Raw genomic sequence first — 24,124 nt, 5'->3', positions numbered from 1 at the left:
TAAGAACATCTAACAAACATGGTATATTAATATAGATCATCCCGTTGTATGCATCCTCAGGCAGTGCCAAAAACATTTTAAATGCAAGCTATCAGCAAGCTTGCATCAGCTCCCCGTGACTCTGCAAGAGGAATGATTAATTGAAGGAGTGCTGAGGAGGAAGAGAGAGGGGCTGTAGAAGATTTATCAACTAAACAACACAGATCATTTTTCTCAGATGGCCAAATGTCTGCGGGGTGATTAAGGGAAAATGAATGAAAGGGAAGCTGCTTTAGTCCAAAGTGCAAAGAAAACAAACAGACGAGCAGTCTCCATGCAGAAAATCTTCAGTCTGTGACCTGGTGTGTGTCAGCGTTGTGCGTTGTTTCAATGCACACATCTGCTGTAAGGCTCTGAGAGTTTCTTGGCTCCGACATGAAGGACTGTAAATGTTTACTGTTTCACAGGCACCAAGAAGAGTGTTTATAAGATGTAAGATGATGCTTAAGATTCTGTCGGTGTGTTTCTGTGAATCACAGGCTGTGTGTGTGTGTGTAAAGTAGGCTACTAGCCAAAGTGAAATATGTCCTCTCATGCATGTTTCTCTCTCTCTATATATATGTATATACAGACACACACATACATACGTGTGTGTGGTATGAATTTGTGCGTGTGTGTGAATGTATGCGTAGATTGCAGCAGTCTATTGTACCTCCCAGGCAGAGCAGAGTCAGGTCTGCTGACAGCAGCACCTCTGTGGAATCGCAACTAACCTCAAACTCACCTTACACACACACACACACACACACAAACACACACACACACACACACACACACACACACACACACACACACAGTCTCTCCGTGTCTTTGTTTCCTTTGCATCGAGCCATCAGAATGATTGTAAATAATGTAAGGACGCCCTTGATCAGCCCTTTCCCTCCTCGCCATCTGCACTGAGAACAAGACGTTCCTCCGTTCTCGTTTTATTGTTCATTTAATACAACAGTGAAAACCTCAGACACTGTGAGATGTTTTTGTTGTTTAGGCAGTCAGTTGAGATGAGGTCAGTGATACCACAGCACAGCGTTTCAGCTCTGCTATACACAGCTATGCTCTTTGCTGTGTGACACTGATACTCTTGCCCTATATACAGGATGTGATATGTAGCCCAACAGTATGTTTGGTCCAGTCGCTTACACAACAACAAAAATGAGCTTGGCCACAAACCAAAAGCTGGACTGAGAGAAAAACTTCAGGTTGGAGCAGATTAAGCAGGAAAGAATTTGTAAATGTTGCTGCAGTTTATTAATAGCAGAGCCAGAGCCACATTTCTCTGCTAACATATGAAGGTCACAAACCTTCTGGAGGTAGAAAATGCTCGATTACAACCTGAAGCCTAAAACTCTCTGCTTCTACACTGCAGGAAAAAAATGTGGTATTCCTTATAGTAATGTCTGTTGAATTCTGTTTAAATTGCACATTTCACAAATGTGATTCGTCTACTGCAGCCCTTAAGAATAAATAGTAGATGCTATAAAACAGGAGCACATACATCCACCTTTAAACACTTTATGGTGCCTTTGTTAAGCCATTACGGTGTCAACTAATGTAGCTATGAAGTTCTTTTCAAAGCAGAATCATAAAAATCATGACGTGATGTTAACATTTACTTTATAAATGTCTTTTTTTTTTTAGAAATGAAATCCCAGGTGCATTAGTCAGACCTCAGGTGAACCAGAGAGGTTCTCCTGCTGTCATCATGCTGAGATCTGGTTAGCGGACTGCAGATTAGCCTGATGTGATCTGAGTGAATCTGGCAAGAATCGCCTCGGTCTGCCGCTCACCTCAGATGCCTTTCAGGTAGCAGTTGACAAAGCCATTAGTGAAATAAAAACATTAAATGAGCAGTGTGTATTAATCTTATTTAAAATCAAACTCACCAAATGATAAGTTGACAGCGGTAGACTCATGGTAACGGGGCAGTTCCTGGAAACAAGCAGGTGAAAAATGGCGTCATCATCGGTGCTAAATCAGATTTGAAAGCTAGCAGACCGTTTGTTTGATTCTGAGGCATTATCAAAGATAACGTGACCGTCTGCTTAGGCCGCTTTAAAAGGTTTTACAGTATCACTGCCAAGGAGCAGCTAGCTCAAGGTGTGACTCCTGACGATGTTGTCAAGGTCTTAACTCAGTCTTTGGCTACCGCTGCAGTCGTGCCGGGCAGGAGCTCATCTGATCCAACTTATCTGAAGAACTTTGGAAAGCCGAGTCTTTATTTTGCCAACCACGACTAAATCCTTGAACATGTGGCAGTTTTAGGCCAAAACCAACAACAAAAATAAATGCTTAACCTTCACATCTCTTAAAATGTTTGCTACATTCAATCTAACTCGGATCTTCATTTAAATTACCAGGTTTTTGTGCTTGTACCTTTAATCTGAAAATCACATCTTGGATAAGCATCGAACAAATAAGCAAAACTTATTAAAGCCCTGTCGAAAAGTGGTGTTTCCCTGCCTTCCCTGATATAATGTTTTGAGTCTGTTGCACCTGTAATCACAACCAAAAGTGAAAGTTAAACCACTGGAGGTCAGCAAAACCAGGATCTTCGGGGGCTGTTCAGTTACTCTTTAAGGAGCAAAAGCAACATGGTGGTTGTCCATATAGGTGTATCCAGTTTCTTGTATGTGCATTTTTGTCAGAGCAGTGAGCAGTTAATCGTTTTTGCTTTGAATGTTGTATTTTTTTTGCTAGTTTTTAGGAAACGTAATGGTACTAGTAGGAGTCCAGAAAATCTGAAAGCGGAATTGACAAATGCATCTTTTACCCGTTTTGTTAAAAGATAATTAATGATGTGCAAGATATTGTGTGTAATGGGCAGAAGCACAAATAGAGAGTGATGTGTTGCTCTCTGCAGTCTGTCATTTTTCTAAAGCAGAAACGCTTTGCGCGGTAACACCGTTCCCATCTGTCGTCGTGGTGTGAAGCACGTTCGTTAGCGTGACAGCTTTGCTGTTTGATTAGTAAAGCAAAACTGCAAGAAACTTCCCACATAGTGAGACATAGCCAAAACCTCTTCAAAGCCACTTCTGCTCCATCGGGGATCTGAAATATTCAGTCCTATCTGCCCTTCACGGTGTCCTCAGCAGGGAAGAAATGCCCAGAAGGCTCTTGTAAAGGGTGTCATGTATGGGATCAACTAAGGCTGATAGAAATGTTATCTCTGCTGCTTAGGGAGCTCAAGTATGGCAGCAACACCCCAAAGGCTGCAGCAATGATCCTCAGGGGCAAAATGGTGTAAGGTCAGATAATATCTGTGCTGCTTGAGGCATGTGGAGATTATGTAACTTCCTTGAGAACCCTATCAAGGATCAGTTGTTAGTGATGCAGCCACCCAGCGTGGTCCCTTGGGGTACAGCTCAGCAGGAGAGCCTGCTGTCAGATGCTATCGGTGCTTGGGAGGGACGGTCGCTGCTGTAGGGAGCCTTCAGGGTGCGTTGAAAGGGCAGTTCTCTTTGTTGACTGGCCGGAGAAGACTCAGAAATATTCATCAGATATTGGGGAGAGATTGGCATTGTGGATGTCAGCTTTACATTGTATGCTCATTTAACATTATCCAGCTCAGGAGGGCAAGAGAACTGATGTGTTTTCACATTTCATCACTCCTCTTCCCTCACAACCACAGCCTTTTGGCCGTGTTTTGGCAGATTTACTGTTTGATCTCCACAACACCAGCACCTCTCCATCTCTCTTTTTGTGTGTTTCTCCGTCACATGCATTCATGATCAAGGTTACAGTGTCAGAAAGGAATGCTTGATACATTCAATACCAGTGGAGAGGAGATTAAAGAGGGAAGAGACATCGTGGAGAAAGATAAGCAAAAGGTTGAGATGATAGAAAAAAAACATTTCTGTAAAGTGTTATGGGGTGGAATGAGAGAAATGGAAAGATGGAATAAATGTATAAGTGGTAGTAAGACGAGTAAATGGAGGGAAAACAGTAGAATGGGAGAATGTTTGTTAAGAGAAAATAGTTGATAATGGAAGAAAAGGACCCCAATGGGGAGAGAAAGGGGGACAGAAAAGAAGGTTGAAAAGCAGTTGGAGGAAAAATAGCAACAAGAAACAAGGCAAGGATTAGAAGAAAAGATGGAAAAGACGAATAAAGATGGAGGGCATTATCGTGTCCTATCGGCCATTAATAATTCAGTCTGTATCGATCTACCTGAGGACTTCTTACTGCATTCAGAGAGTGTGTGTGTGTGTGTGTGTGTGTGTGTGTGTGTGTGTGTGTGTGTGTGTGTGTGTGTGTGTGTGTGTGTGTGTGTGTGTGTGTGTGTGTGTGTGTGTGTGTGTGTGTCTGTCTGTCTGTCTGTCTGTCTGTCTGTCTGTCTGTCTGTCTGTCTGTCTGTCTCTCTCTCTCTCTCTCTCTCTCTCTCTCTCTCTCTCTCTCTCTCTCTCTCTCTCTCTCTCTCTCTCTCTCACACACACTCTCTCTCACACACTCACACACAGTATATACTAGGAAACGTATCCATGCACTTGGGCATAACAAGAATGCCCTTGTACTGTGTGTGTAGGAGTAGGAATCTGGAGTCCTGGCGTGCCTGTCAGCGTGTGTGTGTGTGTGTGTGTGAGTGCGCACGTGTGTGTGCGTGCCTGTCAGTGTGTGTGAGGCCCGCGGCAGGCGGCTGAATCAACGGACACATCTCAGCCTCCCCGTTACATGCAACACACACACACTTCCTTGTTGATGGAGGAACATCGAAGAACAAATATGACTTGACACACACCCTTCTATCTGATCAGCAGGGTTTAGCAGAGCTCTGTAGCCTAAATAACAATCTGCCCACCCAGAGTGGCGCCAGTGACTGAAACTATGTGTGTGTTTGTGTGTGTGTGTGTGGTGCATTTCTTGAGATTGTTATTTGGCACAAGGGATCTTAAATTAGGAGAACGTAAACTAATCCTGCTAACTTACACACATCTTTTTCAGCACACACACACTGGGTTTGATCTCTGTCTCTGTGACACACACAGTATAGACAGATGCATTCACGGGTTCAGTTGTTATTCTTCTCCCCTGTTTTGGCTCCTGCTGCCCGACATTCACGCCCGCCAAGGTCATTTCATGTCAGTATGGGAAGAGAGTGGAGAGGTACGTGATGTTCTAACCATGTTGTCCTTTTCCCCTCTCTCCACAGCTCCCACCTCTCCCCAATATCCATCCTGCCTACTGACTCTGCTGAGTGAGTAATTTTATCCACGCATAGTAACTTCTTCATGCACATGCACTTACATATTCATCCAACAACCTACACACATCAAGACCTGAAGTAATTAAACAGTGATATCCTGCAGATGTTATTAAGAGAACGGTAGAGAAACTGCAAAGAAGGGGTGAGAGAGAGGCAGCCGGGTTAGCTGAAGTGTGAAGAGGGAGTAAAAGGCCATCTGCTCAAGAGGAGAGACAATAACAGGGATCAGGAGAGGAGAAGCAAAGGCAGCCGAGGAGAGTTGGGAGAAAGGTAAGAGGTTAAGAGGAAGTGATAAGGAGGAAAGCCAGCCTTGTTTTGATTATGAAGCTTTTAGAGCCCCAAGGACATGACCTCAGCAATCACATGACTATCAGGCCACCACTGCGTGCGACAGAGACGGAATAAAACCGAGTACTATGGTGATATACATTAATGTGAGTCTCCTGACCTGAAGGCCTGAAGGCACAAACACACGATGTCTCAGGGCTCAGAAATAACAAAGGATCCAATTAGAAGAACAGTTGTGCATAAGCAAGTGGACGGATAGACTGATAGCACAGAAATATGGTGGACGAGGGCCTCAGTTGGTTTCCTCTGAGCTGAACAGTTTGACACATAAACTGTGTACAGGAGGCTGAAAGGAAGTGTTTATACCCTGTTATTCAGTAAACAAATAAAGCTGGAAATTAAGCTCTTAATAATGAATAACGAAGGCTGGCGGAGGAAAACGTGTCACTTGCCTTTCTTTCACCAGAAGTTTGCCTATCAGCGGAAATACACATTGTGTGTGTGAATGGAAAAGAAAAGCTGCAAGCTGTTGGGTAACTGTGTGTGTGTGTGATGGATAGCTGTTATTTGTAGAGCTTCCTGCAGTGAGAGCTTGAGTTGCTGCTGCAGGCGAAGGTGAGTCCGGGGAAATGTGTGCAGTTGTACGGCCGTCGAGCTGATAGATCCTCAACTATCACACACTTATTTGACCTCAGGCCGAACCTCTTTATGAGTTTCACCTTAAATGGACGTCCAAATGCAGTTATGTCCAGCTCCAAGTCTCCCACTCAGAAACCTGCAACTGGTTGGTGTAAATATGTTGGATACACCAAACACACACAGTATGATCTTATGAGCGAGATGGTCTGATCCATCAGGAGCAGCAGCTGGTGTGGAGGAGTGTGAGGAGAGATTTGGGAGTTTTCCCAGTTAATGTCTTTTCAACCTCGACTGCTGTCTAAGCCGGAGGAGAAGCAAAGCGAACAGCCTGCGAGAGGCCAGAGTAAATGAGGAAGGGATACATGATGATCACACACACGTGGTCAAGCAAGTTAAATAAAGTCTGAGCGGAGCCCGTGGATCAGCCACCGCATGTCAGTGTCAAGGAGTTCAGAGTCGGACGCTGTTCTTACCTTTTATAGGCCATAATGTCCTCTCCTCCTCTCTCCTCCTCTCTCCTCCTCTCTCCTCTTCTCTAGTTTAAGCATTATTAATCCTTTCAGAACTGGAGCAGGTTATTGACTTAATAAGGACTTGTTAAATTGCCCAGAATGGAAAAGAAACCATTTCAGGGATTATTAGGCTCTGAAAATGTTTGATTCATTATTAAGCTTTCATAAATGTCTCTTACTGTTTACCCCTCATTGGACGGTGCATTATTGTATTTGGCATGGAGGTAAACACGTCAGTTTGTCATTTAAAGCCTTCAGTCTTTTGTCCGTTAATTGATTATCTGAGCTCTTTCTGTTCATTAAGAGGCTGATGACAGGTGGGATTATGTGAGGAGGCTTTCATGCGGCGCCACAGATGAAGGTTTTAACCTACGCATCATTTCTGGGCCCTAGTAACCCTTATTGTGAACACAAAGGTCTTAATTAAATGGATGAACAATGCGCTGAGCTTATTGGATTCAGTATAAGTGAACATAGAGACAATTCACATGGAGACAGTGGAGAGCATTACACGTCACTGAACCCTATTGGAAGAAAAGATAGCAGCTATATTTAACAGTTTACAACAGTTAATTAACTGTTAGCACATTGAGGTGTTAAAAATAATCTGATTTGTAAGAAGAAATTGGATTTTTACTAAATCCTCGTTTCCCCCAGAGACTAAGCGCCTTTAGAGGAACTCAGAGTGTTTCTCTCACAGGGGCCAGGCTCTAAATTCAGTTCCGAGGACATTATTCTACCCCTCAAGAAGTCCCTGCTCGCCCGGGAAGTACTTTCCAAAAGTGCGGGATCTTTTGGGGATATTTTTTTGGTTTTCGATTGTCGGTGGTGAATGTTGCGATTTAAGTTACAGTTAAAAAAATGCAAAATACTTGAACAAATTACCAATTTTATAACATGCATTATTACCTTCTATGATGGACAGATATACGAACATGCAGGCACTCATATTAATTAATGTGGATTTAACTGGGCGCTTGTATTGGCTGTGTTGTTTTACCCGCTGCTGTGGAGTCCCACCATCCGTGAATAAACAGAGACAACGTGGTTAAGGGTCAACCTTTGGCCGTCCTGTGTAGATACAGTCACTGCTAAACAGAGCTGTTACAGTTTACCCTCATTACAGCTGAACAGAAGTCATTCGAGCGGAGGAAACACGCGCTGCATCCTCACTCAGGATTTAACACATTCTCAACACAGGCTGCAATTAAACAGCAACTAAATACCTGGTCAAAGTTCAAAAGTGGGACAGCCTCGAAAAAAACATGTGAAGGTCAGGGAGCAGTCACCCTAATATGGTAAATACTGAATCCTGATAGGCTGCTCCTGTGTTCAGGACGCAACAGCACACAGAAGTCTTGATGAATAGAATCAATTTGTTTTGTGTGTTTTCTCAGGATAATTCAGCGAACCATCAGGGCTGCAGTGGAGCAGCACTTCTTTGAGCTGAAAACCTCCATCGACCAAGACCTCAGCAACTACGACAGCCAGGGGTGAGAGTTCACGCACACTCGTTAAAATTCACGCACACACAGAACATAAACAGACACGAACACCAAATACTCATATGGACAATGAGGTTCTGCACAGCTTCGCTAAAGCTGTGCAGCGTCTCTCCTCCGTGCACCTGCTGGCTGAAACATGCGTTACGCACATTCCTCAGAGGCTGAAAGAAGCGTCAGATGACTTGAAAGCAACATATTTGTCATAGTGACCATCGCACAAAGCCAGCCAGATGGTTCAGCTTACCAGTAAACGCGCTGATGGCTGTGATGTCAATTAGCAAACTGTACATGTTGAAGGGAGCAGCTGTTCACTGGTCAGTCACCTTCGAGACAAAAAACAAGATGTCCAGGAGTCTCCCACTGCAGATTAAAATAGGCTTTATGTAAGCATGTCAGACACAAGCTGTGTTCAGTGTTTTAACTGAGTAAATATGAATAAATCTTAAAACTGTCCTTGTTTTATGAACTATTTTTCCCCAGTGGGAGTCCCAGTGAGCCTGCAGACCAGGGTTGCCATGGAGATGAGGAGCCACAAACTGACCCTGAGGACAGTCCCTGCGACACAGAGGGGGAAACCCCGCTCACGCAGGCCGACCAGCTCACACAACAGAAAGACATACAGGTCTGTGGGACACGCAGAAAGACGCAAATCCACACCTGCACGTCCTCACAGACACACACACACACACACACACACACACACACACACACACACACACACACACACACACACACACACACACACACACACACTATCAACACTTTAGCTAGCATGCTAAGAGACATCAACACACACACACACATCTGAGAAACAGCGCGGAGTCATCTGTGTTACTCATCCTACATGCGAGTGTAACACAGGCGAAAACACGTTTGTCTCCGCTGTGCACACAAATTGAAAGTGACATCAGATGACAAGACTCACACACAATACACAGATCATGACCAGTTGCTGTGTGGGCTAGCAGCATATTTCCCATCGCTAACCTCCTTCCTGTCTCAGTCTGTCGGTTCATTCCAAGGCTGAATGCTTGATATCATCAGCACACTCCATCTTTGTTCTGCTCTGACTGCGACAATAGCTGGAATTCGGCTGCGAGCAGAGACATTAACAACAGAGCAGACAAATGTACACACAGACCAATGAGTGCGATGATACATACAGGCAGTCTTACAGTCATGAAGGAGTGACTGCTGTGTATCAGGGGTACATATTAGCAGCAGTGTGACATTTTCAAACTTGTATTCACCACATACAGGAAATGTGTTTTGTTTAAACTCAATAAAACCTTCAGTGAGAGTCACATACATTTTTAGTCGGTCTTGCCTCTGTGGAAATCAAATCCCCTTAATGATACTATCCCCCTTGAACCCCCCTTGAGCCTCAGTGGCTCTTGTCCCAAGAACCATTTTAGCATCCGGCTGGCAGGAGAGGTGAGCAGAGATGTGTCCTGAGACTGATGAGAAACCTGTCAGCTCTTCAAACAATAATCTGAGTCCAGTTATTTAAATAGATGAGCCAAGAGCCAAAGAATGACAGCAGCACCTGAGCACCAAACCACAGAGCACACACACTTTACTACTGTCTTCCCAGTCATAATACCAGTCTGACGTGTTACATGTGCACACTGTGTGTATCCTGTTTTCTTTACTACGGCTTATTCATTCCAGAGTCATGTGACAGCCACCATGTAAACCAGATTCACAACGTTTCTGTCCTGACAGACCTTTGCTGTTCAGTTCAGTGAACACGTAACACTTGAAACCTCCAGCGTGGATGTTTAGAACCTTAAATCATCAGTTTTCTCTCTGTTTTCTCTCTATGTGTGAAATTTAAAACATGATCATTTGTGCTTTTATGATTGAAGACGAAGGAAAGAAAACTCGTGTGGAGTTTCTAAGATGTGAGAGATCTGTGTTTTGTAATCTTGTTAATGCGCTCTCTCAGGATTCACTGGACTCTGGCGCCGCCCTGGAGGAGAGCTCAGGAATGGACCTCGACGCAGAGGCTGTCAGAGATGCTGAGAACAACATCAACACTGCCAGGTGGGCTGATTATTAGTTTGCTTTAGAGCCTTCATTGAGTCCATTTTCATTAGAGTGATGCTTTTTTTAGCCTGATGGTTGACGTATCAAGACGAAGGACTTCATTCTTGAAATTCACGGTGTTCAGCTCTTGCGGGGATGTTGTCATGCACTTGCTGTCTCAGTCAGAGCTCATTTTAACGCTGCATCTGAAACACATCTTAACATCCACTGCGTGCTCGTGTAGACTCACGCCTCTCAGCTCTGATAATGGCCTGTGGTTTAATTGTAAAAACAGTTCAGGCAGTTTTAGTTTTAATGTTGTTTCACGCCTTTTCAGGAAAAATGGGGAAGAGTTCAGAAGACGCAGCATTGATTTTAGGTGTAACGAATAAAGCTGAGAAAGAGCAGCTCTGTGCCTTTTTCCCCACGAGAAACTGTGACATGAAAAGGCTTTCAGTCGTGTGACTTTAGCGTGACTCTTCCTCAGCTGTTGTTCCGCCACAGATGCCAACAATTTCTCAGGAAGATTCCAGATAAGGTGGAAGAATTATGACTGAAACACTTTGGGATCTCCAAATTATCATCACTAAAAAGGTTTAGATTTTGCTCAAAGCCAAACATCCCTCAGATCTGTGAGGTCAAGTGTTCGCAGACCATAAAGACCGTGAAAAAGCACATGAAAAAAATCCATCTACAACTCACTCTTCCATGTTTGTTTTACATAGAAATAAACAATGAATCAAGATATCTGAGCAAAAATCCAGTTTTTTGGTAGAATTATTTCTCTTTACTTTTAGACGTAAATATGTTTTCAGGTGTATTTTCTGCTTCTTATTCAGGCAGGACAATCAAGCCTGTGACATCATGGAGCAGACTCAGACCGACACCATAAGCTGTGTAAGTAGCACAGAGTGAGAAAGTATCAGGCGTCCAATCACATTTGTGTCTCAGTGTCTGTTGACCTGCTGAACTTTCCCTCCATCCCTGACTCATTTCTTTCATCTCTCTCCTCCTCCTCCAGGACTTGAGCTCGTGCCGCTGTGACCAGAACGCCAACACCAGCGAGAACAACAGGAACCATCTGTCGCCATGCCAGCCAAACTCTGGCCACAACCCCCACCTCCAGCTCTTCCCTGACAACCAATGGGAAGGTAGGTGCCTACCTGTCTCTGCTATCACCGCAAAAATAAACATATATATGCAAGTTATCTAAATCTTTTTTTCTTTCTTAAGGTCTGATTTGGTGGACCAACAATCAAACGATTTTAAATTAAACAAAATTTCGTGTCTGTGTGTCTCATGCATTTTTAAACATTTTGTGAGCTGTGATTCATCTCCCCCACGATCAGTCCCCAAAGATCTCGTATGACTGAAGGATTTGTCGTTCAGCATCATTTTGTTCTCATTAAACACAAACTCGTGCTGAATGAATGTTGGTGAGTGACGTTATGAATGATTGACCTCAATGCTCCTCTTCTCTACTATCTCTCTCCCTCCTCCTCCTCCTCCTCCTCCTCCTCCTCCTCCTCTTTCTCCTCGCCTTCCTCCTTCTTGTCCTCCTTCCATCCAAACAGCGTCACCCCCCTCCCATCTCCACCTCCCTCCCATAGACTTCTCATGTATGCATCTGCAAAAAGAAGGCCACGGTAAGTAGTTTATATCTGCCCACACATCCACCAGTCTCCCCATCCTTCCTTTCATCCTTTCTCTTTTTTTATAGTGGTGGTTTGCTGCTTTGAACACCGTATGAGAAGCTTCATTAATACGTTCTCACATTTGAAAACGTGCCTCTGAATGAATCCCTGCATGTGAAACACTTCCTCCCATCAGCTGGTGTCGTCCTCTCTCCTGCTGCAGGGTCTCTGGTCACACTGATCGGGACGTCTTTCCTCTCTAAACGCATTTTTTCACCTAACTCTGCTTCTCGGTTTCTCACGCGTCTCGCCGTCTTTCCGGCCCCTCCTTCACCTTCCCCCTTGTCTCCCCTCGACTCAGCTCGTTAGCACAGCGCTGACAGTCAAGGCACCGCTAATCAGGCAAAGAGCGAGTCAGCAGGGTACTGAAGAAGAAAATTAATCTGTTGTTGAATATATCAGCCCCCTCCCCGCCAGGCTTTGTGTGCATCCTCTTGATATGTACAGCATCTACCTCACTGTCATACTTGTTAGTCAGGGATTAAATTAACCTTTTCTCCCCCTCCTGTTCTGACCTCGGTTAACTTGCTCTGACTCCCTCCTCTCTTTATCCACCCCCCTCTCTCTCCAGACCCCGTCCCTGCATACAAATCCTGGCAGGATGACAACGAGAGTGGAGAGGCTCAGCTGTCCCCGCTGGCCGGTCGCATGGTTCCTCTCCCCCCGCTGCCCCTGGAGGAGGAAGGCGAGGTGGACGAGGAGGAGGGAGGGCAAGACGCCTCCCCCTCCTCTTCCCGCTCCCACCCTCACCTCCTGGCACGCCGCTTTCTCGACTTTGGAGCGCACAGTGCCCAACGGTTCCTCCAGCAGGACCCGGACGCCACCTCACCCACCAAAGCACAGAGGTACAATGAGCTGCCGACATCCCGGTGTGGTGTATTTCCTGGCACTCCTACGAGGTTCAAAGTGTATAATGTGTGATAATGTTGGATTTCTTTGCAGTTTGTTCATACTTGTGTATCTTCTGTCACTCCAGACCGCGGCGAGCTTCGTTTGGCTCCAAAGAGGCGATGAGAGGAGGCGATTCAGTGACCCACCAACTCACCAAGAAGCTTCAACACCTGAAGAAGAAGATCAAACAGTTTGAAGAGCAGTTTGAGAAGGAGAGGAACTATAAGGTAAAACCAGACTGCAGATGGTTATTATGAAAAATAAGTTTCTTTTATTCTGAGATTATCAACAAATTTGAACAGGTTTAATACATTATACATGCTTTTACACAGAGGCAGATGTTGAACTTTAAAATAGTTGTTAATCAGATCTTTGCCTCATTCGTTGCCTCCTGTGAATCCTGTGGACTTAACATTCATCATGCCTCTCTGCAGCCCTCTCATGGAGACAAGGCAGCTAACCCCAAAGTCCTCAAATGGATGACCGACCTCACTAAGATCCGCAGGCAGATTAAAGGTACAACCACTCACTCCTTTTCCTGTGAATGTGCGTGTGTGTGTGTGTGTGTGTGTGTGTGTGTGTGTATGTGTGAGAGAGCGTGCGCGTGTGTGTGTGTGTGTCGGGGTTAGAGTGTCCGTGTGCCATCCTGTTCCATGCTGGACAGCTTGACCCTCCCCACTCCGACCCTTTGACCTTTGTAACAACGTTGCATGTATGCTGGTCTAACGCACATGCACACACACGCAGACACACACTTGCCAGGAGTTGACGTGGCTCTCACATGCGTGGCTCCCACCCTCCAGTGTGCTGGTGCGTCCTTGTGAACCCACATTCATTACCACTGCGGTGAATTTGGTGAGGTGAAACGGTGGATAAGACTTTTGAATTATTCATAAATACTTGGAGATTTAAAGGATTCCTGATAATAATCCATTAATCTCTTGTTGATCGGCATTAAAATTGGGGCTGCAGAAGCTTTTGTCCTTTGATAAACTGCCGTTCTTGACAGTAAATCTGCTCTAACAAGGTGCTAGAATGTAAAATTTGACATATCTGACGTCTACAAATTGTACTCTGACGCGCCTCTTGTGCATCGTTTCACCGTTCTGAACAAACCCCATGACACTCGTCCTCCTTCTCCATGTGAGGTGACGGCTCTCCTTTTCGGAGAACGCAGTGGCCGAAACATTTCTCTCTCTGTTTCAAATCAAAATTGAAAACAACAATAACGCGAGCACCCGCTCTCCACTTTCCTCCCTCCTCCTCCTATCGCCCAACGACCGATTGATTGATTGATTGACTGATCGGCCAACCAGGACGCCAGCACCACCTTTTACCCAGAAGCACGCTGAGGCACCAGGCTTTGCTCCATTCATACAGACGCCACCATGCTCCCTCCTCCCCTTCCTCCTCCTCCTCCTCCTCCTCTATCTGCTCACCTCCCCATCACACACTCACCCCCCCGCTCCACCCCTACTCAGGCCTGAGCTCTAGACCGTATCACCTCAGTAAGTACCAACCCCTCAGTAAGTAGACAATACATACACTACTGACAGTCACACTGAGACGGCATCGTGAGAGCGTCTTTCCTCTTTGCTTTGGTGTATTTCCTGTTGAAACCGCATGTTGGGACGTCACATCTGACCAGAGGTTTTCTGGACGACAGCAGTTTTTTACCTGAATTGATATACAACTATGTTCAAGTTTTGACTATGTGTTGACATTTTATACAGTATATACTGTTCTTACAAGGAAACAACAGCACAATTTAAATACAACCCTGAGTCCAAAAAGTTTGGATGCTGTGTACCAAAAAACAAGTCGAGGAGGTAAAAAAAGAAATTATGTTTGTACTATTTTCAATTGAGTGTATGTCAAACGGGATTAGCAAGTGCTCATGTTCTGCTTTATTTATGTTTTACACAGCGTCCCAGGGGGTGTGCAGTCATGTTTTTGCAAACCATAAGTGCATCTGCTTCTGCAGAGTCATTACAGTTATTTAGGATCACTGCAGACTGGTCACACTTAATTTAGAGATGCTGCAATATTCAGGAGGAGGAGGTAGCAGCACAGTGTGTCTCACATGCATCAGGCATGGAAGTATCAGACTGACTCAGGGCCTTTAGAATAGCTTCATTTCTTTATTTTACATTGTGACGCTGTTAGAAAAGTGTCCAGGAAGAGGTTTTTGCTTGCTGTGTTTGGGTTTTGACTGTGCAGTGTTGTGGTTTTGCTCGGGGGTCTGTCTCTTGTCTCAGCATGTTTGTCTTTCTCTTCATATTGTGACTGGCTGCAATCTGTCAGACTCCTGCATGTCTCATCGTCCAGTGAAACATGTTTTATGTGATGTCTGAAGACTTAAGATTTTGTCCACATCTTCTCTGTAACCACTGTTCTTGTCCTGGTTCCTTCTCTCGTACCCTCTGTGCCCCGTCCTCTTCGTATGTCCCCCTCATCTCTTCTCATCACTGTATTCCTCCTTCAACAGATGCCAAACACCGCGCAGAGAGCGAGCTCGGCCCCCAGACTCGTCCCCGGAGCAACACCTTACCCAAGAGCTTCGGCTCCACGCTGGACCAAGGCACTTACGATGCCGCGGTGGAGGTCAAAGGTCAGCGTCCCACCCGGGAGGAAACACTGGACCTGATCCAGCGCAGGGTCAAAGGGAAGAGGCAGGAGGACGGCTGGCCCGATGACATCAAGGTTAGCTGCAGATGATTATCAGAGACTGGATCAGGACTCATAAACACAGTCTGTACACACCCACACAATCACAAGAAACAGTCCAATAAGTGGAAAACAACAACATTCATGATGTACGAATCCTTTTGGGGTAACTGGGTTATGAAAACAAGCGGCAATTTAATGGAAAACTAAAAATGGAATCGTAATTGGAATAATGCAAATAGACATCATACAGGCACAAGAGCCCATGTCATCATTAGAAATGTGTGTGAAAATGGGAGAAAATGTGTATATGAGCGGAAAAAAAACTTTTATTGTACTTATGTAACACAAGCAACCAAATTCTTTTGGCATAAAACACATCAGTTCTCAGCTCATTGATGCACAAACAGAGACTGAGGCAGGTCACAGCTGTGCAACAATGCATTAGAACGTACCACTTGCACAAGGTGTCAAGTTCAAATGTGGAACTGTTTGGCCAAAATGAGTTCAGTTAAAACTTAAATCACTGTGACTTGATTATCTGTCTCCGTAGAAGATGACTAAAGAACAGTTATCCTGTGAGAAGACAGTCCTTCAGAAGAACCTGCTGCACTATGAGGGCCTGCATGGTCGACCGGTAAGTTACTGACATCCTAACTCACTCCCGCCTGGATTTCATTTGTTCTGTGAAGCTGTCTGAAAACGCCCATTTAAACTCTGTCTGTCTGCACCTCAGGTGACCAGAGAGGAGCGTCTGGTGGTGAAGCCTCTCTACGATCGCTACAGATTGGTCAAACAGATGCTCACCAGAGTCAGCATCACACCTGTCACAGTATGTACACATAAATACATCTATTATGGCTGAAATACATGGGGCACGGACGTGTTGTGACATGACTGCATGGCCAGAACTTAAAAAAACTCTGTTTAAAAATGATTTAAATAAATACCTCATTGTACCCAGAGGCAATCCATCATGCAGCATGATCATGTTTATCCATGATCCTGCAGTTAAAACAATATAGTCACTTGACGAAACTCAATATGCACAGAGTGAAGCTGATTAGCTATCAGGACAAATGACTGGAAATGTAGCCAGCAGGAGAGACACAAGTCCAATGGTAGTGGGAGGTCCTCAGCCTGGACAGGTTTGGGTAGGGTCACTTTAAATCTCCTCAGACAGCAGAACTGGAATGCAACCACACGCACCAAAGATGGAGTTGGTGTAGCAGCATACAACAATTTAGAAATTGCACCAGATAAAATGGATAATGTGAGCAGATATTAACATTGATAACAGCCGTGCAAAGTGGGTTGATGATGCAAAATTAGATTTTCAGTTGTTGTTGAAAGACTTTGACCTCCCCTCTCTCCCCCAGGTGTCACCCTCCAGTAAGAGGCGAAGTCAGACCCTCCAGCCAATCATTGAGGGTGAAACTGCTCATTTCTGGGAGGAGATCAAAGAAGAGGAGGAGGACGAGCGGAAGGAAAGAGAAGCAGGAGAAGACGACGAGCGCGAGGAGGAGAGGGAGGACGAGGAAGAAGAGGAGGAGGAGGAGGAGGGAGAAAGCAGCGGTGGGGAGATGCAGAGCCCTGAAGTCATCATGGCCGTCGACCTCGTGTCCCCGACTGACGGGCCAGTGAGGAGCCAGAACCAACCGGACAGGCAGAGCGACTGTCCAATGACAGCCAAGCTGGAGGAGGGGTCGGGGAGGCTGGCGCTGGACCTGCGGCTGTCCAGCTCCAACGCCTCGTCCATGTAAGAACACACACACGTTTACATCACAGTTAAAGGACAGTTCCACTAGTTTTCCACCATAATTGTGACTTTTTGACTGTGGGGAAGATGCACCCGGTCATAGAGATCTTAGAAACAGGAAGCTTAAAATAAAGAAGGCACCAGCAGGAATAATGTGAGAGAGAAAACACAGGTTTTATCTGCTGAGTCTGTAATCTGGTTAACGTGTCACCCATCTTGTAGTTCTCTCACATACAACTCCTCTAATCTTGTTCATCAGCTCAGGTTTGTACGTCCAGCTCTCTTACCTGAACGTGATCCTGACAGCTGATCCCTGATGCCACCACAGTTTATTTCCTGCCCTTCTTTCCTCTCTGGGCTCACTTCTACATTTATGGGTCAAGATGCAAATGATTGGTGTTAAAAAAAAATTAGTTTTTTAAGTATTTTTGTGCTGATTATAGGAGTGTATCACTCTGTAGAGTTGAGAGAATGACTGTGATTTAAAAGCATCTCAGGTCTGCGTTCTCACGTGTCCCATCATCCTCCAGGCCAGAGCTGCTGGAACAGCTGTGGAAGGCCAGAGCAGAGAAGAAGAAACTGAGGAAGACCATCCGAGAGTTTGAGGAAGATTTTTATCAGCGTAATGGAAGGTAAGTGGAAGACACAGTCCAGACTGTCAGCATAGTGAATCCAGGGTAAAATGGTCTGGATGGAACTCCAGTTCAGAGCAGGCATCACTCAGTATCTGCTGGGGAGGGGCAGTGAGCATGTGTCAGGACATGAAAATGAAACATTCTCCTCTGCTGCAGAAATGTCCAGAAGGAGGACCGCGTGCCGATGCTGGAGGAGTACAGGGAGTACAAGAGGATCAAGGCCAAACTGCGCCTCCTGGAAGTTCTCATCAGCAAACAGGATTCCTCCAAATCCATCTAGACCGGCTCCTCCTCGGACACCTGCTGTCACCGCTCACATCACTGCTGCGAGGCCCAGCCTGTCAGACGTCATCACATCTGGGAGGGTTCCACGAACGCTCCAGCCAACCACAGAAACCACGTCACATGACTTTCCAGGAAGTCGACGTCAAGACGCTGAGTCACACTTCACGACCACCGCTCGGTGTGCTGCATTTATGTCACGGAGAAAATTAAATAGAGCGACTCTTTGGAAAATTGAACTTTAAAGTCTCATCACATACAACATCTCAAATGGTTTTTAATGATCATCGGTCTAATTTGCCAAATATTTGCAAGTCTTGTGGCCAAACAGTGAAGAAGAATGTGCCAAAAGAACTTTTAATTGTGTTTTTAGTTCCTGACAGTTTGGTCAAAGGGACTATTTTGATGAAAAACAGTAGAAGTGAGCGCTAAACATTGAAGAAGTGAAAAATCTTAAAGCAAATTTTAATCATTTAAATCATATTTGATAAATACATGACTGTCTCTGTGACTGCGGATATTTTCTTCAATGGTGTCAGAATTTAATAATGTGGACGTTTCAGTCCATGAGTGTAATGAAGACGTGGATTTTTACAGCAGTTTTTCCATGACATGAATGCAGCATGACCACCGGTTCCACTTAAAATCACTCCTGTCCACCACAACCCTCTGCTGCCTCGTCTCACTGCATATCATTTCAAAAACACGGATGGCCGTCTTTGTCTTCATCATATCATCATCATCCCACCAACACAACACTTTACACTTCTTATTTCTGCGACTTCAGAGAAAGAAAAAAATGACTTTTTAATTTCAAGAACTTTTCTTTGGTCTCTCTTTGTTTTTTCCTTCATGCTGAGGAATCTTACTGGACAGCTCGAGGACTGGCATTTTAGACGCTCTTCACTCAACACACGTGTTCTTTGTTTGGGACGCCGCACTGTGTGAAAAGTCCCGCCTTCGCCTTCCTCCAGGGAGTCCCGATTTCTTGAAGCGGCGTCCTTGGAGCGAGACGATGGGATATTTTATTCTTTCAGTAAAACTTCATATATCATCGTCAGACTGATTTTAAAAGTCATTCACAAGTTAAAAAACAAGTCTGTGCGTATATTCTTGTTGAAAAAAGTGTATACATACATGTTTGTGAGACACTGCTGTTCATGTTTTTCTCGAATGAAAAAGAATATGTGTCGTATTCCAAGGGGAAAAAATAGTTGTATTCACTCCCAGTGCGACCTTGGAGCTGTTGTGAAAGTGATTTCAGCATTTTCTTTTTTTTCTTCTTCTTCTTCTTCTTTGGAGACGTTTCTCAGTAAGACGTAGTTTAGGTTGGCTGTTTGCAAAGTAACTCTGAACTTCGTTTCCCATGAGCCTTGTGGGGAAAAAATGCTGCTTTTAAGTCACCGCGAGCTCAGACATCTTGAGTTTTGAAGCTCTTCTGACTGCACTTAAAGGCAGCATTAGACTGAAGATGCTCATAGGAAACTCGGCGGAGGAGATTTTGTGATGAATCTGGTTGTCTGTTGACTTTTTTTCCTGTTTTTCCACTCGTCTCTTCACTTGCTGCATGGAGGTGTGGCAGTTTCTGAGAGATTATGGGTGATGAACGCTGAGGAGAGGAGCCACTTTCTGCTGCTCTTCTTCTCTGAAACCAGAAGCATGCTAGCTACAGGCAGTGGCAGCCTGATCTTTTTTGTGTGGGCGCAGTTTGATGGAGAGTTTCTTGGATTTCAGTGACAGCGCAGTCAGCGGTTGCTGTGCAGCTGATGTGACTCTCTGGTGGTTAAAGTTTGATCGTAGCTTTCAAGGCCGTATTGTGTCGATGAGGTGCCAACACTGCCAGCACTGATTTTAAACGTGGAAGAAACGCCGTCTGTGGTTCACTGACAGTTTTCCATAATAGATGAGGAAGTGCTGAAGGTCCGAATAGGATGTAGCAAGATGTCCAGGATGCTGGGAGAGATGGGAGAAGTTTTACAGCGAACACAAAAATAGTTCTCAGCTCTCTTTGGTCGAATCTGTGTTCCGACTGGAGTTTCATTTCCTGCTGGCAGGTAAAATGAGGGCAGGTGAGGAGGAGGAGGAGAAGGATTGATGCATGCCAACGAGCTTGTCCTCTTTATTTTTCTTCTTAGAGGCCACGTTGTCTTGTATCAGAACAGAGTCAAATGTCACCGTGTGATCTGAAGCGTGGGATGAAGAAGTCCCCTGTTAGCTGGTAAGTTTGTTAACCGCCTTTGTTGGCAGGTGAACTTCTATTGGTTCGTAAAGTAGCTCGTTACTTGTGAGATGTTTAAGGCCGATAAGACAAAGTAGTGCTTTCCTTTGCTGAATTGATGTTCATTTACCTGCCAGAATCAAAGCTGACTGCAGCCTTTTGTCTGTCGGGATGGCAGATTTTGATGGTTTCACGTCAAAGTTGAGCTCTTTGAGTGCTTGTGAAGAGGGCTGCACGTAACGATTATGTTCACAGTTAATCGTTTGGTCTATAAAAAATGCTCAGCACAGTTTCCCAGAGCCCAAAGTTACATCTTCAAATTGCTCAGTCTGGCCAACCAACAGTCCAAAATCCAAAGATTCATCATTTCGCGTACATGACAAAGCAGCAAATTCTTACATTTAAGAAGCTTGAACTAGCAAATGTTTGACATTTTTGCTTTAAGAAAAAAAAAAAAGAAGTTACCCATTTATTTTTCTTTCGATGGACTAATCGATTAATCGAGTAATCGTTGCAGCTGTACTTGTGAAGAATACGAGGGAGGGTGTGTTTGTCAGGACGGCTGAGTTTGGAGGCTTGATGTAAAAAGATGTTATTTGCACAGCATTCACAGAATGCAGCCCTTTTGTGTTTTTTCATTTGTATTTCTAAAAATGAAGCACTACTTCTATACAAATATAAATATATACTGTAAATAAAAAGGAAAAAAAAAAACACCCGAAGGAATGAATGTCAGAAATGTTTAAATTATTTCAAACATTACGTTTGGCCCCCTTTGGTTCATTATATTTGTGATGCCCTGAGAATGTGTTTTTTTTTTATTATAAATATTGCTATTACTATCATAACCATTATTTTGTGTGACAATGACAATAATAATAACCCTTTTGTATCTACTCACCAACTGTAAACCAGCTGTAGAAGTTAGTCTGGCACTGTGTGTGGCTAATCAAACATGAACCTGCTCTGTTCCCTGATTTCTTTTGTCGCTCTGTGTAATATAAGCTAATATAGAAGCAGTACTGTAGTGAGCTTGCATGGCAAAAGAGAACATAATAGTATGAATAACACGATGTATTGTTTCTATTATTTGTGCCATGAAGAAGCAGCAATAATAAAAGTTGGCGTGGAGGTTTTACAGTATCGGGTAATGATGGGTGGGATCGACTTTGTGTGAATATTTGAGGTACAATATTATTTCTTTTAAGTCTGATTGTTTTCAGCCTGACATACATCGTTTCACACACACACAATCTGCTCAGACAGTGTGATTTTGCCACTGTTGTCAGCATAATGTTCATGTTGGCACTGCTGAAAAACCAAAATAAGAATTTAAATTAAACAGGAAGGTGAACAGGGATTGAAAAGCCGATGACAGATGTGTCATATCTGAAAACATTCCAGTTTTTATCATCCTTCAAAAAGTGGAAACGATTCATCGTCAATCTCTGAAGGGCTTTTCTTTGACTGTCTAACCACAGTGAGCAGCTGATTTGTTTCTTCAAATCAACTGCTTCCCATTGTGCCTGCAACAGAGTGGTAAAATTCACACGAGGTTCATACGTCGTAAACTGTAAACGTATTCTGTCTCTGTCAGTGCAGTGTGTGTCATCTCACACTTACCCATCCAACATGGCTGAGTCACACACCTGGAATTCACAGCACAAGCCTCTGTCAAAGGTGTCTCGCAGGTCACCACTCCTCCTGGAAATGTTGAAGAAATGATCAGTTTTTTTGGTCAAAACGGCAACGGACGAGATAAAATATATATTTTGCAGGTCTGTAAAGGGATTTTTTGAGTACAGAGTCTTTAAATCTTTAAAATTTAAAGGACAAATGGTCATGTTGCTTACAGGTGCGATTAAGAAAGATGGAAATCAGACACTTCCTGACATCTTTGATACTGAACTTTGCTGTAAATTCTTTTGACCAGAGATGTTTCCTGCTTCCTCCAGGTCACCTACATGTGATGCTGTGTTTTATCACGTCAATATATTGTATGTACCTATAAATGTTTTCTTACTTTGTGAATGCTTTTTTTCTGTTGTTTCTCCATTAACGAAAAGGATGAGAAAATACAATCAGTAACCTTTACACATGAAAATAAAATTTACAAGCTTGACACATCAGTTCTCTGCTTCTTAGGTCCCATGAACTAAGATTACTTGTATACCTACCTACATACATACATACATAAATACATACCAACATACATACCAAGATACATACACACATACATATATACCTATATACACACATACATACACACACACACACACACACACACACACACACACACACACATACATACATACATACATACATGCATACATACATACCTATATTCATACATATACATGCATACCTATATACATATATACCAACCAACATACACCCCTACATATATACTTATCTACACACATACATACCAACATAGATACATATGAAAATACATACCAATATACATACATACCAACATGCATACCTATGTACATGCATACACACACACACACACACACACATACATACATACATACATACATACCAACATGCATACATGCCAACATAAGTACATGCCTTCATGCATATGTATACATACAAGCATACATACCTACACACATACCAACATTCATACCTATACATACCTACATATATATCTCTATACACACATACATACCAACAGATACAAAAATGCATACCTACACACATACACACACACACACACACACACACACACACACACACACACACACACACACACACACACACACACACACACACACACACATACATACATACCCACATACATACTCACAGATACATTCATACCAACATACCAACATACATACATACATACATACATACATACATACATACATACATACATACATACATACATACATCAACCAACATACCAACATAAATACATGCCTTCATGCATATGTATATATACAAGCATACATACACACATACCAACATTCATACCTATACATACCTACATATATATCTCTATACACACATACATACCAACAGATACAAAAATGCATACCTACACACACACACACACACACACACACACACACACACACACACACACACACATACATACACACCAACATACATACATACATACATACTCACATAGATACATTCACACCAACATACCTTCATGCATATGTATTTATACAAGCATACATACACACATACCAACATTCATACCTATACATACCTACATATATATCTCTATACACACATACATACCAACATAGATACGAAAATGCATACCTACACACATACATGCCTACATACATACATACCCACATACATACTCACATAGATACATACATACCAACATGCATCCGTGCGTGCGTGCGTGCTTGCATACATACATACATACATACATGCATTCGTACATACATACATACACACACACACACACACACACACACACACACACACACACACACACACACACACACACACACACACACACACACACACACACACACACATACATATGAACATACATGCATACATATCTTCATACCTACATACATACATACCAACATAAATACATACCTTCATGCATATGTATACATACAAGTATACATACCTACACACATACCAACATTCATACCTATACATACCTACATATATATCTCTATACACACATACATACCAACATAGATATGAAAATGCATACCTACACATACATACATACATACATACATATGAACATACATACCAACATACCCACATACATACCC

At 43.6% G+C, this 24,124-nt stretch overlaps 1 protein-coding gene across 5 annotated transcripts in view; it reads left to right on the top strand.

Moving 5' to 3' along the window:
• The window catches only part of fam13b (family with sequence similarity 13 member B), a 70,438-nt gene extending 47,959 nt beyond the window's left edge, over positions 1 to 22,479 (top strand). For 2 of the 5 annotated variants that reach the window (XM_070963319.1, XM_070963318.1), the window contains exons 8-22: positions 5,186 to 5,230; positions 8,076 to 8,171; positions 8,664 to 8,805; positions 10,132 to 10,229; positions 11,051 to 11,108; positions 11,233 to 11,362; positions 12,477 to 12,750; positions 12,882 to 13,023; positions 13,231 to 13,312; positions 15,285 to 15,499; positions 16,017 to 16,100; positions 16,200 to 16,295; positions 16,843 to 17,222; positions 17,753 to 17,854; positions 18,014 to 22,479. In XM_070963319.1, the coding sequence (XP_070819420.1) occupies positions 5,186 to 5,230; positions 8,076 to 8,171; positions 8,664 to 8,805; positions 10,132 to 10,229; positions 11,051 to 11,108; positions 11,233 to 11,362; positions 12,477 to 12,750; positions 12,882 to 13,023; positions 13,231 to 13,312; positions 15,285 to 15,499; positions 16,017 to 16,100; positions 16,200 to 16,295; positions 16,843 to 17,222; positions 17,753 to 17,854; positions 18,014 to 18,137 (2,068 nt within the window). In that variant the 3' untranslated portion in view covers positions 18,138 to 22,479. Of the gene's footprint in view, positions 1 to 5,185; positions 5,231 to 8,075; positions 8,172 to 8,663; positions 8,806 to 10,131; positions 10,230 to 11,050; positions 11,109 to 11,232; positions 11,363 to 11,785; positions 11,858 to 12,476; positions 12,751 to 12,881; positions 13,024 to 13,230; positions 13,313 to 14,112; positions 14,305 to 15,284; positions 15,500 to 16,016; positions 16,101 to 16,199; positions 16,296 to 16,842; positions 17,223 to 17,752; positions 17,855 to 18,013 lie in introns of all 5 variants that reach the window. The other 3 variants (XM_070963314.1, XM_070963316.1, XM_070963317.1) reach the window with 3 other exon arrangements.
• The last annotated feature ends 1,645 nt before the right edge of the window (positions 22,480 to 24,124 follow it).

This window comes from Chaetodon trifascialis, chromosome 5 (genome assembly GCF_039877785.1).
Source record: "Chaetodon trifascialis isolate fChaTrf1 chromosome 5, fChaTrf1.hap1, whole genome shotgun sequence".
Lineage (NCBI taxonomy): Eukaryota > Metazoa > Chordata > Actinopteri > Chaetodontiformes > Chaetodontidae > Chaetodon > Chaetodon trifascialis.
Note: the sequence above shows the minus strand (reverse complement) of the source record. Positions and strands in the feature narration are given on the sequence as shown.